This window comes from Mustela nivalis (genome assembly GCF_964662115.1).
Source record: "Mustela nivalis genome assembly, chromosome: X".
NCBI classification, from domain to species: Eukaryota; Metazoa; Chordata; class Mammalia; order Carnivora; family Mustelidae; genus Mustela; species Mustela nivalis.
In genome coordinates, this window is record NC_139040.1 from 87500655 (window position 1) to 87515364 (window position 14710).

General features: G+C 36.2%; 1 protein-coding gene across 8 annotated transcripts in view; it reads left to right on the forward strand.

Annotated features, from left to right (window-relative positions):
• Nucleotides 1-13903, forward strand: part of WNK3 (WNK lysine deficient protein kinase 3) — a 158045-nt gene extending 144142 nt beyond the window's left edge. For all 8 annotated transcript variants that reach the window (XM_082717470.1, XM_082717475.1, XM_082717473.1 and 5 more), the window contains 2 exons: nucleotides 4052-4254; nucleotides 8406-13903. In XM_082717470.1, coding sequence (XP_082573596.1) covers nucleotides 4052-4254; nucleotides 8406-8735 — 533 coding nt within the window. In that variant the 3' untranslated portion in view covers nucleotides 8736-13903. The remainder of the gene's footprint in view (nucleotides 1-4051; nucleotides 4255-8405) is intronic.
• The last annotated feature ends 807 nt before the right edge of the window (nucleotides 13904-14710 follow it).

Below are 14710 nucleotides of genomic sequence, written 5' to 3' on the forward strand. Positions count from 1 at the left end.
ATTATAATTGGTGAAGTGCTGTGGGAAGAGTATTTTCTACAGATAGAATTGCATGGTATAAGCATGCAATTGTTAAAATGCAAGATTTATCTCCAAGAAAGAGAACATAACAGTTGGGTGAAATGGAGTGTTTATGTTAGAATTAGAAGGTTTTTCTTACGTACTTCAAAAAAACTTGTGGCAACTGCCATAGCTTGTCTTTGCTACAGTTTGGTGTAAGATAATGTATCTGATCTAACACATAATTATATATTTAAGCTTAATAACTGAGATAGTATGTTCGTTTAGGGATAATAAATATCTGTTCTGCAGAGATAATCATGACTACTACCAATCACTTTGCCACCTAAACAAGTTAAAAACCCACTGTTGTTAGTACTAAGAAACTCCTGAAGTGGAGGGGGCGTTTTGAAGAGAAGAGTGAAATGCTGAAAACAGCATTTAACTGATACTAATCTGGTGGCAGTGTGAAGAATGTATTTACTAGAGCTAGGGAGGCAGTTCATTTAGAACATTGTAATCATAGCATTCCATGTATGAGATGATTAAGAGCTTAGAGAATTGTGAAAGTGAAAATAGGTGAAAGATATTGTGTAGGATGAATTGCCATGATGTGGTGATGACTGGATATTTCTATGTTTTTGGTGAGATCCAAATGTTTGGAGTCTGAGTAGTTTGGAGAAAATATGAAAGTTATCATAGAAATATGACATTTAGGTGAACTGTTATGCCAAGACCATGTTAGGTTTCATTCTAACTGAATTGTACTGAATTGAACAATTTATTGATGTCCTAGTGGAAAAACACATTTGGGTTCTGAAATTGGATTGAAGAGGGGTAAAAGTTTGAGATAAGAGATGGGAAAATTTGCAATTGAGTGGTCACTAAAATGATCTGAATGTGGGCATCACCTTGGGGAAAAAAACAAAAAAGAGCAACAAGGACCATACTCTGGTTTTATTCATTTCATTAGTAAGAAATGAATATTAAAGAGCATCTTTGAAGTTTTAAGTAATGTTATAAGTAATGTTGACATTTTTTTAGAACTGTTAAAAACATTTGTATAGTACTTCTTTTCATGTAGGTATTTTCTAGTTCATGAACTTTAAGTGGTCTTTTATAGTATATGAATAACTCTTAAATGAAATCAATAAGTAATTGTCCTTTCTGTGTGTAAAGTATAGGCACCAGATAACGTTCAAATAACATTTTTTTCTTCTCATATAGCACATTGTTCTTGATAACTTCTGTAAGGTATGTGTGTGCATATCTTTCTGTTGCCTACTTAGGAGTCTTGCTCTAAGTTCTGTTTCATTTCAATACCTGTTTGGTTTGTTAATCATTTCTTAGCACTTGCTGACTGTTGTGCCACTAGTGCACCAGCCATCATTACCATCACTTGAGGGTTTGAAATCACTTGTTCCATCACTTTCCCTTAGTGCAGAAATGTTCTTTTTTTTTTTTTTCCAGAAATGTTCTTAAATGAATGACATTCAGACTTAGCTCTATGCAACACATTTGTTTTTTTAGAAAGTAAGGGGAATGAGCACACAAATACTCCTTAGGAGAAGCTGGGTAGACCAAAACGTTGGTACTAATGTGTATATGGTTCTGGCCGTTGTCTCTATTTTACTCCTACCTGCTGACATTTTTCCAGGGTAAGAAGACACTATTAAAAAGCTTCAGCTCCAGAGTCTTACCCATTTTGTTCTGCTATTTGTTCCATTACTGGAATAGACAGAGAATTAGATGAATGTGCAGAGGGATAACAGGAAAAAAATGTCTTTATTTTAGGCTGACTTGTTTTCTTTGGGTTTTAAGTGTTAGAAAAGGAGGGAATTCCATCAAAATTTGTATGTCATTTTGGTATCTCATGGTTGCCCAAAAGGTAGTATACATGAATTTTTAAAAAATTTTTTATTTTTTCAGCCTAACAGTATTCATTATTTTTGCACCACACGCAGTGCTCCATGCAATCTGTGCCCTCTCCAATACCCACCACCTGGTTCCCCCAACCTCCCACCCCCTGCCCCTTCAAAACCCTCAGATTTTTTTTCAGAGTCCATAGTCTTTCATGGTTCACCTCCCCTTCCAATTTCCCTCAACTCCCTTCTCCTCTCCATCTCCCCTTGTCTTCCATGCTATTTGTTATGCATGATTTTTATAAAACTCTTTTGTATATCTGGGGGCGCCTGGGTGGCTCAGTGGGTTAGGCCTCTGTCTTCGGCTCAGGTCATGATCTCAGGGTCCTGGGATTGAGCCCCACATCGGGCTCTCTGCTCACTCAGGGAGTCTGTTTCCCTCTCTCTCTGCCTGCCTCTCTGCCTACTTGTGATTTCTCTCTCTGTCAAATAGATAAATAAAATCTTAAAAAAAAACTCTTTTGTATATGTGAAGATGGTCCAATTAATTCATTAAACTCTTCTTAAACAATTTTCATTAATGTTTTTATTTAATATTTAATCCCCTTGAGTCTAAGCTTTCAGTAATACAGAGTTCATTGAGAATCACAGACTTTGTATAAGTACTCATTCATAACATCATGTTCCTCCATTTGAAGCAAGTTCCCCATTCATTTCCCAGTGTATTCTGTGGGTTGGTATGGTACAATGGAAAGCACACTGATCTGTCAGGATACCTGGGTTCTAACCCCAGCATATAACCTCAGCTTCTGGATCCCATTCTTCTCATGCAAAAAGTAGAATACTTGTTGAGCCTGTTAGAAGTTTCAAAAATGATAAAGAAAATTACTTTGAAAATGTTAATATGGAGGCTTCTTGCATCATCTTCAGCAATTTCCGTATTTTTCACAATTAAAAAAGTACCATAACAAATGTACAAGAAATGTTCATGTGCTTGTTTAATAAAGTTCCTAAAAATGTTATTGTGCTTATATTTCACAACTGCATTTCCTAAAATTTATTTTATTTTATTTTTTAAAGATTTTATTTATTTACTTGACAGAGAGAGATCACAAGCAGGCAGAGAGGCAGGCAGAGAGAGAGGGGGGAAGCAGGCTCCCTGCTGAGCAGAGAGCCCGATGCGGGACTCGATCCCAGGACCCTGGGATCATGACCTGAGCCGAAGGCAGCGGCTTAATCCACTGAGCCACCCAGGCACCCCCTAAAATTTATTTTAAATCCACTCCGTAAGTTTTGGCTTATAAATCAGAGGAATTGGAACTTTATGAATTTTTTCTATGAGAATGATTTAGCAAATGTGTAATAGTACTGAATAATTGAAAGATTTAGTGTGATGTTCAGATTAGGGAATTTTTTGCTAACAGAGACTTCTATAATTGATTTGCTTCATTTATTTGGACAACTTCTGTAATTGATTTGTTTCATTTATTTGGACATCTTATGCTCTACAACTCATGAGGTTCATATACCATCTGTATTCTTGTTTCTGCCATTTGTTTATCATTAACAAACAAAAATATTGGTTAAAAAGTTAAATGAGATTCTAGTTTTCTGATACTTGTTTAAAGTCAGTATGGTATACTGAAAAGAGAGAGCATCCTCGTCTACACTTGAGCATTCCAAGTCTGAGTCAGCTGATGACTAATTGCAAGAATTGCAAGAACTCAGGCATGCCTTTCTTTTTCTGTGGCTCATTTGTCCATTATAAAACAAGTGGTTTGGATTAGACTTCTAAGATTCTTTTAAATTTTAACATTCTATGATTGTTTTTTAAAACTTCTGAGTATCTGAAGAAACCAATGTAAAGATTATAATTGGCACTAATGTTTTTAGAAAGAATATTTAGAAATATTATATTTGACTTATAACTTATACCTTATTTGACTTATACCAAGGTGACCATATAATTTGCCATCCAACAAGAGAAAACTTTTGAGAGTTAAAGGCATACTGTTAATAATTACTCCAGGGCAACAGCTTTTAAACCAGGACTGTCTCAGATAAACTCAAATATCTGGTTACCCTATCTGTACCCCATATGTGGGGTTCTGTCAACTGCACTGTTGGCCAAAGAACAGTATTTATCACTTCTAATTCCATTTTTATGGTTTTACTGTTTTTTCTTCTAGATCCATTGTGTGTGGAAAGTAATGTAGCATCAAGCCAGCAATCTCCAGCTAGTAAAAAAGGGATGTTCACAGACGACTTACATAAACTGGTGGATGACTGGACAAAGGAAACAGTAGGAAATTCTCTTATTAAGCCAAGTTTAAACCAACTCAAACAGAGTCAACACAAACTAGAGTCAGACAACTGGAACAAAGTATACGAGGTAAGTTGTTTTTACATGTTCCTCTTTATTTATGAGAACTAAAACCAGGGGCTCCGTGGTGGCCCAGTCAGTTAAGGGTCTGACTCTTGATTTCAGCTCAGGTCCTGATCTGATCTTGCAGTTGTGAGTTCAGGCCCCATGTTAGGCTCCACACTGGGCATGGACCTTACTTAAAAAAAAAAAAAAAGAAAAGAAAAGAATAAAACCGTAAAAATTGATTCACTTAGTCACTATGAGAGAATGGTGTGATTTAACAACATAGAGACTTTTATCCTTATCTAGATTCAGTATATCCTTGAGCAGATTATCTTTTAGACCAGGGGTCAGCAACCTTTTCCTGAGAAGGGGCCAGTTATTAAATACTTGCAAGTCATGTGGTTGCAACTAGTCAACTCTGTTGGAGGGCAAAAGCAGCCATAGACAAAACATAAGTGAATGCATGTGGCTTTATTCCATGAAAATTTGACTTTCAAAAACAGGTGGCAGGCTGTAGGTTACTGTCCCTTGTTTTAGACTTTTATACCCAAAAATGTAACCATCAAGTATCAAAAAGAAAGCATCTAGAGTGATGGTTAATTCAGTCCTGTGGTGCAAGAAGAGTTTGGTTTTGAGGAAAAGCTATCATATGTTGTATGTCAGTATTCTTAGAACTACTGAGTGATCTTAGTTGTTCATTTTTCAAAATAATTTTAAAGCTCTTTAAGCTAGAATATAATGAAAGGCATCTTAAATTCATGGGATGAGATGCCTAGTTAATTGCATATGGCTTTAGTCAGATGTACATGCATTTGAGATATGGAAAGATGTCCTCAGTGCATCTGGAATGGGAAGAAGGTAGGCTTAGAGAATAGTATATACAGTATTTGTTTAAAATTATGGACATTAGATATATGTATATACACATAGAAATAGGAAGAGCTATTAACAATATGTGGGATGGTGGAATTTGGGCCTTATTTTACTTTGTACTTCTCTGTGTTTGAGTTTTTTAAAGTATCACTTTTTCATGATGAGTAAATCTACTAAAATGTGAATCAGGGCTTAGAATCTGAACCCTCATAATTGAAAGAGATATATTTGTGTGTCTGTTTTTCTGTCATATTTGTGTACATGTATGTGTATATTTGTAGTCATTGCATGTGTTTGGTAAAGAGGCTGAAAATACAGTTAGTGTTAATGTTGAATAAAAATTTCAAAAGCCTAGATTTCCCAAAATAGTAAGCAGTATATTTCTTGGGGACTCAGTATTTATCTTACTCCTGGCACTGATTTATACACAGATAATATTACCATTGTAAATACTGGAAGTCTTTAGAGGCAAATTTCAAGGCATAAATGCATTGGTGTTGCCAGTGAGAGAGCCTCTGAGTACTCTGTGAATGGAAACTTTTGTTGACTAGTAGGGGGATGGTTTTTTGCAGCATAATGGGGGATTTTGGAGGGAAAATGAGTAGAAAATGGAGTATGAACAAAAGTAATTGAGGTCTTTAAACAGTTAATACCTACCTTAGAAGATTGCTGTGAGGATTAAATGAGGTAACACCTATAGAGTAACTAGCACAAGGTAGTAACTACTTTTGTATTTTGAGTTAACTTGATTACATCTTTTTGTGGAAAACTCATCTCATAACCTAATGTTCTTGCTTGTTACTGAGCTTAGAAAAATTGAAAAATAAGAAAATTTGTCACAATTATATTAGGCCCTTTACTATGTGCCAAGCCCCGTCCTAGACACTAGGTTTGATGAACAAAAACAAGTATGTGCCCTATCTCTTGGAACTACACTCTGGTGGGACAGTTCAACATGAACAAACATATAAATATAAAATTATAGCTATAATATGGACTACAAAGGAAAAACTAAGATATCATAGGTAAGAGATTTGATCTAGTGAAGGGAAGTCAAATTTCACCGAAAAAGTGCTGATTGAATAGAGATCTGAGGAATGAGTAGGTGTTAAGTAGGTGAAAAAGAGAGGGAATGTGATTCCAAGCAGAAAGAACAGCTTATGCAAAAGTCATGTATGGGTAAAGGGATCAGGAGGGGACTGAAAGTAAGCTAGTTTGGCTGAAGTGAAGAGAGCAGACAGGAGTTGGTATGCGGTCAGTCTAAGGAGGCTGGGAGGGTCTTAAAAGTGGTGATGATAAGGAACTTTGTCTTTATTTTAAGAAAGATGGGTAGCAGGAGGGAAAAAAAGTTGTTAGCCGTTGAAGCCCTAGGGTTAACATCAAATTTGCTTTTCGAAAATATTACTCTGTCTTGAAGCAAGAAGAAAGGATTATGGGGGAGGGGGAGGGTAGAAGTTGATAGATGAATTGAGAGTTAGTCACAGTAGTCTATATAAAGAGAAGCTGAGATAAAAGTGAACAGATTCCAAAAAATGTTTAAGGGATAAAATGGAGGTGCCTGGGTAGCTCAGTCCGTTAAGTGTCCAGCTCTTGATCTCAGCTCAGGTGTTGATCTCAGAGTCGTGAGTTCAAGACCCGTATTGGGTTCCACACTGGGCATGGAGCCTACTTTAAGGAGAAAAAAGGGACAAGATTTAGTGATGGAATGGATGTACATCAAGAGGGAAGTGGTCAAGACTAGGTTTCTGGCTGCCATTACTGGCTATCATTCCAGTGTACCATTCACAAGATGTGGAACATGAGTAGGCAGTGTGTTTTGGTAGAGGAAAGACTAGAGGTCATTTGAATCTCAAATTCCTTTGAAATATGCAGAAGGTTAAGTATAAGAAACCATCTCCAATTGTCTTTTTTAAAAATAAAAATCACATTATTGTTTGTAAAATAATGTTCATTGTAGAATTTAATAAGTGCAGAAAAGTACAAATCTTAAAATACCACCTTCAAATCCCACTACCTCTAAATAATTGTCACTAACTATAAACACCATTTCATATATCTTTCTATGTCTGTATATGTATACATGGAAATGACTTCATAAAAATGCAGTCATACTATATGTGCCCTTTTGAATCAGAGGTATTAAATTTTACTTTAATGGAACTAAAACACTGATATGAGGAAGAGATAACTGAACTTGAAATAAATGTGTTTTTTCACCACATGAGATATAGTCATTCATTATTGAGTCAAGCAAAAGCTTTTACTTTCAACGTTTATTTGAAAGGCTTTTAGCTTGACTAGTCAGCTTAAAAGAACTAAGCATTTGGGACTGATACCAAACTCTACTTTAAGTGAGAATTATTTACTTCCGTTTGACTTACTATTACTGTGTGCCTAAAATTTCAGTAATCTTATTAGATGTGTGTAATCACAATAGGACATGATAAGGAGAGTCAGGCAGGAATATATTTTCACAGTACTGCCAAAAACATAATTGTCTTGAGTTTAAACTTCCAAAAATGCAATGGGAATTTTAGACTTTAAGGCAATGAGAAGTGGGTAGGGCAGTGACATTTGTTGAGCACCTACTGTATATACTAGACTCTTCCCCTGTGCCACACTATATCATGCTCGTCTGTGTCCAAAGAATTACCTATTAAGCTGGTCTGTGGTGCTGAATGAGAAAAATTCATGGGGCTAGCAGAAGGAAATAAAAATAGAAGAGTAGGGGCGCCTGGGTGGCTGACTGGTTTAAGCCGATGCCTTCGGCTCAGGTCATGATCTCAGGGTGCTGGGATCGAGTCCCGCATCAGGCTCTCTGCTCAGCGGGGAGCCTGCTTCCCTCTATCTCTCTCTGTCTGCCTCTCCATCTACTTGTGATTTCTCTCTGTCAAATAAATAAATAAATAAATAAAATCTTAAAAAAAAAAAAAAGAAGAGTACTGCTACCATAAAGAAATGGACAGTATTAAACTGTGAACAGAGATTTAGCAGGGTCCTTGGAGTTAGCTGGAACTCTATTCAAATCCTCACCTCACTGTCAAGTTGCTTAGTGATATTGGGTGTCATCAGTTTTGAGCTTCAGTTTCTTTATCCAAAAATGCCTCCCTTATGGGGCAGTAATGAAGATGAAATAAATAAGGTATGCAACAATGCTTGGTACACAGAAAGGTGCTCCAAAAGTGGTAGCCTCTTATAGTAATAATAGAAATAGTAAGCCAAAAGGAATAGGAAGGAATATAGATGGGTAAAAGCATCGACCAAATGAACTGATCTTTTGTTTTTATTTTTGTTTTTGTTAGAATACTCCATCTACTATGGGCTACACACCAACATGGATTTCTTCTCTGTCCCAAATCCGTGGAGCTGTCCCAACCTCCTTGCCACAAGGACTCCCACTCCCTTCATTTCCTGGGCCATTATCATCATATGGAATGCCCCATGTTTGTCAATATAATGCTGTGGGGGGGCCAGGGTACCCAGTACAGTGGGTAGGAATTTCAGGAACACCGCAACAGTCTGTAGTAATTCCTACTCAATCTGGGGGACCATTCCAGCCGGGAATGAATTTACAGGCATTTCCAGCTTCATCAGTGCAGAATCCATCTGCAATCCCTCCTGGTCCCAAATGAATCAGAGTAGAGATGAAGAAAAGGGAGATTTTTTTTTTCAGAATTATTTTCAGGACACCTAAGATACTAAACGTTCTTCTTCTTGGTTCTGCCATATTTTCCCTCATTTAAGTTTACTTTTCCCTGAATTTTTGTTGTTGTTGTTCCATTATGGTATTTTATATAGCTAATCATTCTGTAGAACTGTGCAGTTTGTACATAGAGCACTGCACACAGAAATGTTTTTTCACTTCAGATCCTATCCTCTTTGATACTTGATTTTTTAAAAATACCGTTCAGAATGCTTTAATAAGCTCAGCTTGAGCATTACCATTTCCAGGACACTTTCCATGAATTGCTGAAAAGCCCCCATTTTTTACTGCTGCTATCTGCAGCTGGATGATACTTTAAAATGTATAAAAACTATTTAAATTGATATTCCCTAAATGTGGATGAAGTGAGACCCTCGAACAGCTGGAGTTTTATGGGATTCTTCACATGTTTATCTTAGGTTTACCTTTCCCAGAAGGCAGGGTAACTTGCTGCAGGAAACGTTTTGGTATATGAAATTAGAATAACTTTGTCAACCAATATAGACCATGAGCCCTTTTTAATGTGATTTTCTTCCCGTCGTCACAGCAGGAGGAGTGAAGCCTTGTTTTAGGTGAGGCGGAGAGAAAGGAAAAAACAGAACTGTAACAGTTCCTTGATTCTGCAGATACTGTAGCTGCTTTAGGATTTCAATAGTAATTCAAAGCAGCTATCTCCTTGTTTCTCATGTGCACACTACATTGTTTTTGAGCATCTGAGAGGCACTGGTTTGGCTTGCATTCTTTTGTAAGGGATATATTGCAGCTGATATGAATCTCATTTTGGGGGAATCTTGGTATTCCGAACAAAGAGGATTCAAGTTACACCTCTATTGATCCATTGTTCTGAAGTAAAATGTACTTGACACAGTAGGTTGTAGGTTTTGAGACTTAAACATGAAACACTGGCTTTACAGGGTTCTAAGGTGTGGGGTACACACTGTCCTGCAATGAAATAGTAGACCCTCAAAGGACACTATTTAAGTTGCCCTTAGCTTTTTTTTTGAGGGGGGGATTGCCATTTTTTTAGTTGTTATAATTTCTTGTTAGTATATATAGCATCCTAGATGAATTTAGATCTTACATGATTTTGGCAGCCTCTTTTTAGAATCTGAGAGAGATCACTGTCAAGTTGCACTTTACTGGGTTTTATCCAGTTTTAGAAGGAGGTGAGACAATGTCAAAATATACACTTTTTGCTTTTCAAGGAGGCTAACTATAATAATCCTAAAAGGCTGGTCACAGAGTTACCTAATGCTCAGTCTGTGAAACCCAAATAGAATTCTTAAATGGTATTAATCAACTATCACATACACATGTTTGAAATACTTTTTACTCTGAAAATTTCAGGGTCATTTCTACCATACAATTACCTGATAATGAATTCTATCTACTGGTAACCATTCCATATTACCACCCAACATTTCTTTGAACAGATTTTCCTCCATGTTCCTCTAAAATTTTTACCCCATGAGCTTGCCAGGTAATGAGGAAAACTCAATAGGTATACTTTTTTTTTTTTTTTTTTGCATAGTCTACTTTGTGACATTCAGTACCCCTTTTCAAAAAAGTGTGTCTGGTATTGCTTCCCTGAGGATCACACTAAACATCATAAAGATTTTGTCACTATCCTTTGGGGTGTCTAAGGCAGCATTTTCAGAATTGCTGTTGATAAGAGCCACAGTTTCTTTTCATAAATCATACTGTGGTTTGGGTGAGTCTCTTCTGTACAGATTCTTCAAATTTCTCCTACAGTATTGGTTTGCAAGTCGCAGTGATTTTAGGACATTAGTGTAATGCAAATACTTGCATTGCATTGTTTTCCATGTGTACAAAAACAATGCACCTAAAATCCGTAATTCTTTAAAACTGCTCGTGTTTCATTATAAGAGTTGGCTTTGTGTAATTACATTAAGACTTACAACCTATAAAGTGAAAATCCTGCAGGTTTTAAGATCCCTTCCTCTCTACATGTAATGCTTTTAAACAGTATACCCCAGGATGAAAAAAACCTCCATGGATGACATGCACAGTTACATTTATTAATGGCTGCTCTACATCAAATGTCCCACATTTTGCCACCACCTCTGTTTTAGGTATGATTCATCATTCATTTGCCTGCAGACTTTTGCAGTGCCTTGTAATATTTAGAATCTTTTCAGATTTTTTGCTGGAAAGAAAAGTAGTCTTCTGAAGTTTGAAGATAGTGAATAGCATACTGCTGTCTCCATGCTGACCGCAGTAGTTGGATTAACATATGTTATGTATACATTATGTATATGTAACATGTATAAGTTTAAAAATACAGAAAAAAAGTGAGTTTGTGCAGAAATGAAAACAGTGTTATTCACATCACTGTGGGTTTTTATTTTTTTTCTCATTAAATGTTTGATTCAGATTATAGTCACTTTGACTGTAAATATTGGCTAGTTTTCTAAGTAGGGGTTTTACATTATTTCATAATTTTGCTAACTCATATAATAGTGCTGTTTTCATCCTTGCTGAGGTAATTTTCCTTCCCAAAAGCAGTTAACTCTTGAGGTGAAGCTCAGAAATTCCCTTCTTACTTAACAAAGAGCCTACTATATAACAAGGGCCTTCTACCCAAAACTGTCCTTTTCATTTTCCTTTTTGTAGGAGAAAGAGGTTGTACTAAACCATCCTACTTGTAAAGTTTATTTGGGGGGATAGTCTGTATGTCCAACCTCTATGTTTACTTCTCAAAGTACAAGTCTGATGAATAGTACTGTATCTCCATATGTGGCAATGTGAGCATTTCATCATGAAGTACATGCTGCTATGTTTGTGAAGTTGGGTGTAACACCATAAGACTATGAAACCAGTATTGGTGTAAATCTAATGAAAATAACTCTATGTATATTTGTAGCAGTCTTGAATCTCTATTTAAGGTAATTTGCTGTAATATAACAAATATCCCTTTTGTTTTTCATCCTTTTCTTGCCAGTTTTATATCAAGCATGAATTCTCATGGTTTGACAGCAAAATTATCTGTGAAAGTTTAAAAGGCACTTTTCCGCTGTGATTTTTGGAGTGTGGAGTGTTATGTACAATATGAAGGGATGTATCATTTTAGAACCCCAGATTTAACCCAGTCCAATTACTTTTGTTTATCTACCTCGTTTTCAGTGCTGTTTAGCGGTGCACAAGTAAACACTGCCTGTGAAACTTGCTTTTTTGCCTTGATTCTCAGTATTCTTTCAGGTTATAAATCTGGCCTGCCTCCTAGTCCCAGTGCTAAGCATGAGTTCGATATGAGAGGAACCACCACTCTGCCACCAATCTGTGTTTAAGTGATGAGAGCCATGTGCCTCTGCAGAATAAACTTTTGGGATTTGGGGAAGGAGAGCAGAGAAAGAAATCCAGCTGGTGGCAATGTAGGATTTAGTTTTAGGAGTCAGTCCTAAAAGAAATGGTAAGAAAGTATCTAGACAGTCCAGTGCCTGCAACTTTGCATCTTTTACTAAAGGTGCATTTCTTGTCTGTGTGCCTAAAGGGCTATGTGTTGAAGTTGCTTTAACTATCACAGTGACATATTTGCTCAATCCTACAGCAGTGGCCTGTCATTCAGCATATTAGCATACTGCTAGGTATTTTCAGTGGTATTTTGTTACCTTAAAATGGCTGTATGCTTTTAGTTGAATTGTAGTTGGTGGTAACTATTTATTCAATCTCTAAAGTTTATTGGAGGCATTGACTTTCTTCTTTGCTGTCTTTACTGAATGATGAAATGATGCATTCTTTTTCTTTTTCCAGAACACTCAGCTAATGTTTATAAGCCACATGTTCTTTGTTTCACATGGTTACTGTGTATAACACTACAGCATATTTAATGTTAGCAAATACTGTATTTCAGGCTTCATGCACAAATACATTTCTGAAATATATTTGGGATTCAGTTATTTAATCTTCTGTTTGGTTTAGAGAAACTTGAGATTTGAGGTGGGGTGCAGGCCATTTTCTAGAATAGATTGTTCATTTTTTCATTCTATAGTATATTGGGGACTTTTTTTTATCCCCCTTTGGTTTTGAAGATGAACCGGTGGGGGGTTGTTGTGTAGAAAAGGCCATTGATTTGATAAATGTAATTTCTGATAATCAGTTTTGTTTTTTTAAACCAATACAGGCTATAAAATTGTGACACTCAAACTTGGTAAAGTCCTTTGAAATTAGTATGAAATTTTGACAGAGCCAAATGCTTTCAGTTCACCATGGAAACAGTCTTTTTATGTGAAGGATGAACACAAACATTGGTCAGGGTTCTTGATAGCCAACATAGGAAGGGGCCTGGCATAGTGCTTAGGTGACACTGAAGTTATTTTCAAGTGAGATAGTTGGAAGAGTGTACAAACCAACAGTTCCCATTCTGGAAGGTTTTCTCTTAATTTAAAAAAAAAAAAAAGGCTAAAAGTCAAGCAAGAAGGGAAAAGAGAAACTGGGCTCTTGAGAAAAAAAAAAATGTGCCGGTGTAAAATAAACTCCTAAATGCGTGCTTTGTCATCCTTCCCGTTGTTTTTTTGTTTGTTTTGTTTTGTTTTTTAAGTTACATTTCTTTTCCACTATAAGTTAAGATTTCAGATTGAGGTTTGTGGGCCAGACCATACCCTCAGCAGAAATAGTGACTGATCGGAAAGTGCAGTTGTTCAAGGTCTGTCATGCTCAATCACTTAAAGCTGTAACTTGTTTAATATGAATATTAAGCATGTAGACCTAGTGCAGCATGGGAGCCACTCAGGAAGTTTATGCAATTAATAAACTTTCATGCATAATTTGCTATGAAGTATGCAGAATTTCAGCCACTTCTTTACACTTAACATTTAGTTGTATATGCGAATTCTCCTTTCTTAATTGGGGAATGTAGCATTATATAGAAAGAATGTTAAATTTAATTTTAATCCTTCTTGACATTAACCTTTTTTTTCCTTTGGTAAACCAACTGATCTGCCTTTAAGCAGTCAACTGATTTTGGTTCTTTGAAACTGTGATTTTTATTTCATTTGTACCCAGCCATTGTAAGTATTTTGTTTTGTTTCGTGAAAATTTTGTTTTGAAACAGAAAATAAAGGCTGTGTTATAAAATGAGTATGGTATCTTATTAAAATGCTTTCATAGTCACTGCAGTCACCTGGCTTAAACTGGTTCTTCATTTATCAAATGTAATTTTTAGGAGATTTAAAAGATTTAGTCCTATAGATTATGCTGGCTGAACAAATTAACCAAGCCATCGATTATCTCTTGATGTATATAGCGCTAGCAAATTTTGAGTTGTACCTGTTCTCCACTCTTATCAATGAGCTATAATTATAATACTCACTATGATTTTTCTAAGTACCTGTTGTGTTATTTAGGCTTTTACCTGTGATATTTTTAATTCAAAAAACAATCCTATAAGCTAAGTCTTACTATCTCAACTTACAGAGAAAATTTATGGATCAGAGAGATTAAAGAGTTTGCCATGGTTAACACAACTAGGAAATGGTGAAGCCTGGACCCAAACCTAGTTCTGTCTGACTCCCAAGCTCATGGGAAAAACCCCAGGCCATACAACTCTCAGATACACTGTTGGAAAAATAATCCACATACATTTACATTAAGTTTCCATCTATTAATCAGGATTAGTAGGTGCTCTTTTTAAATGTCTTTCATGAGGTTATATCCAGTGCTTGTTTCATCATTTCAGGAGTAGAACTGTGTTTATGGTACAAACAGGAATTCAAAATGTGCCCTTTGCACAAACTTAAGGAGATTTCCTTTCATGTTGACAATGTTTATGGTGCATGTTTAGGGGAAAAAGTATATTTGGAAATTTCCCTCCCACATCTCTCATTTACTACACTGCAATGACTTAGGAAACTGCCAAATGAGGTCCGATCACTTGTTCACTCGATA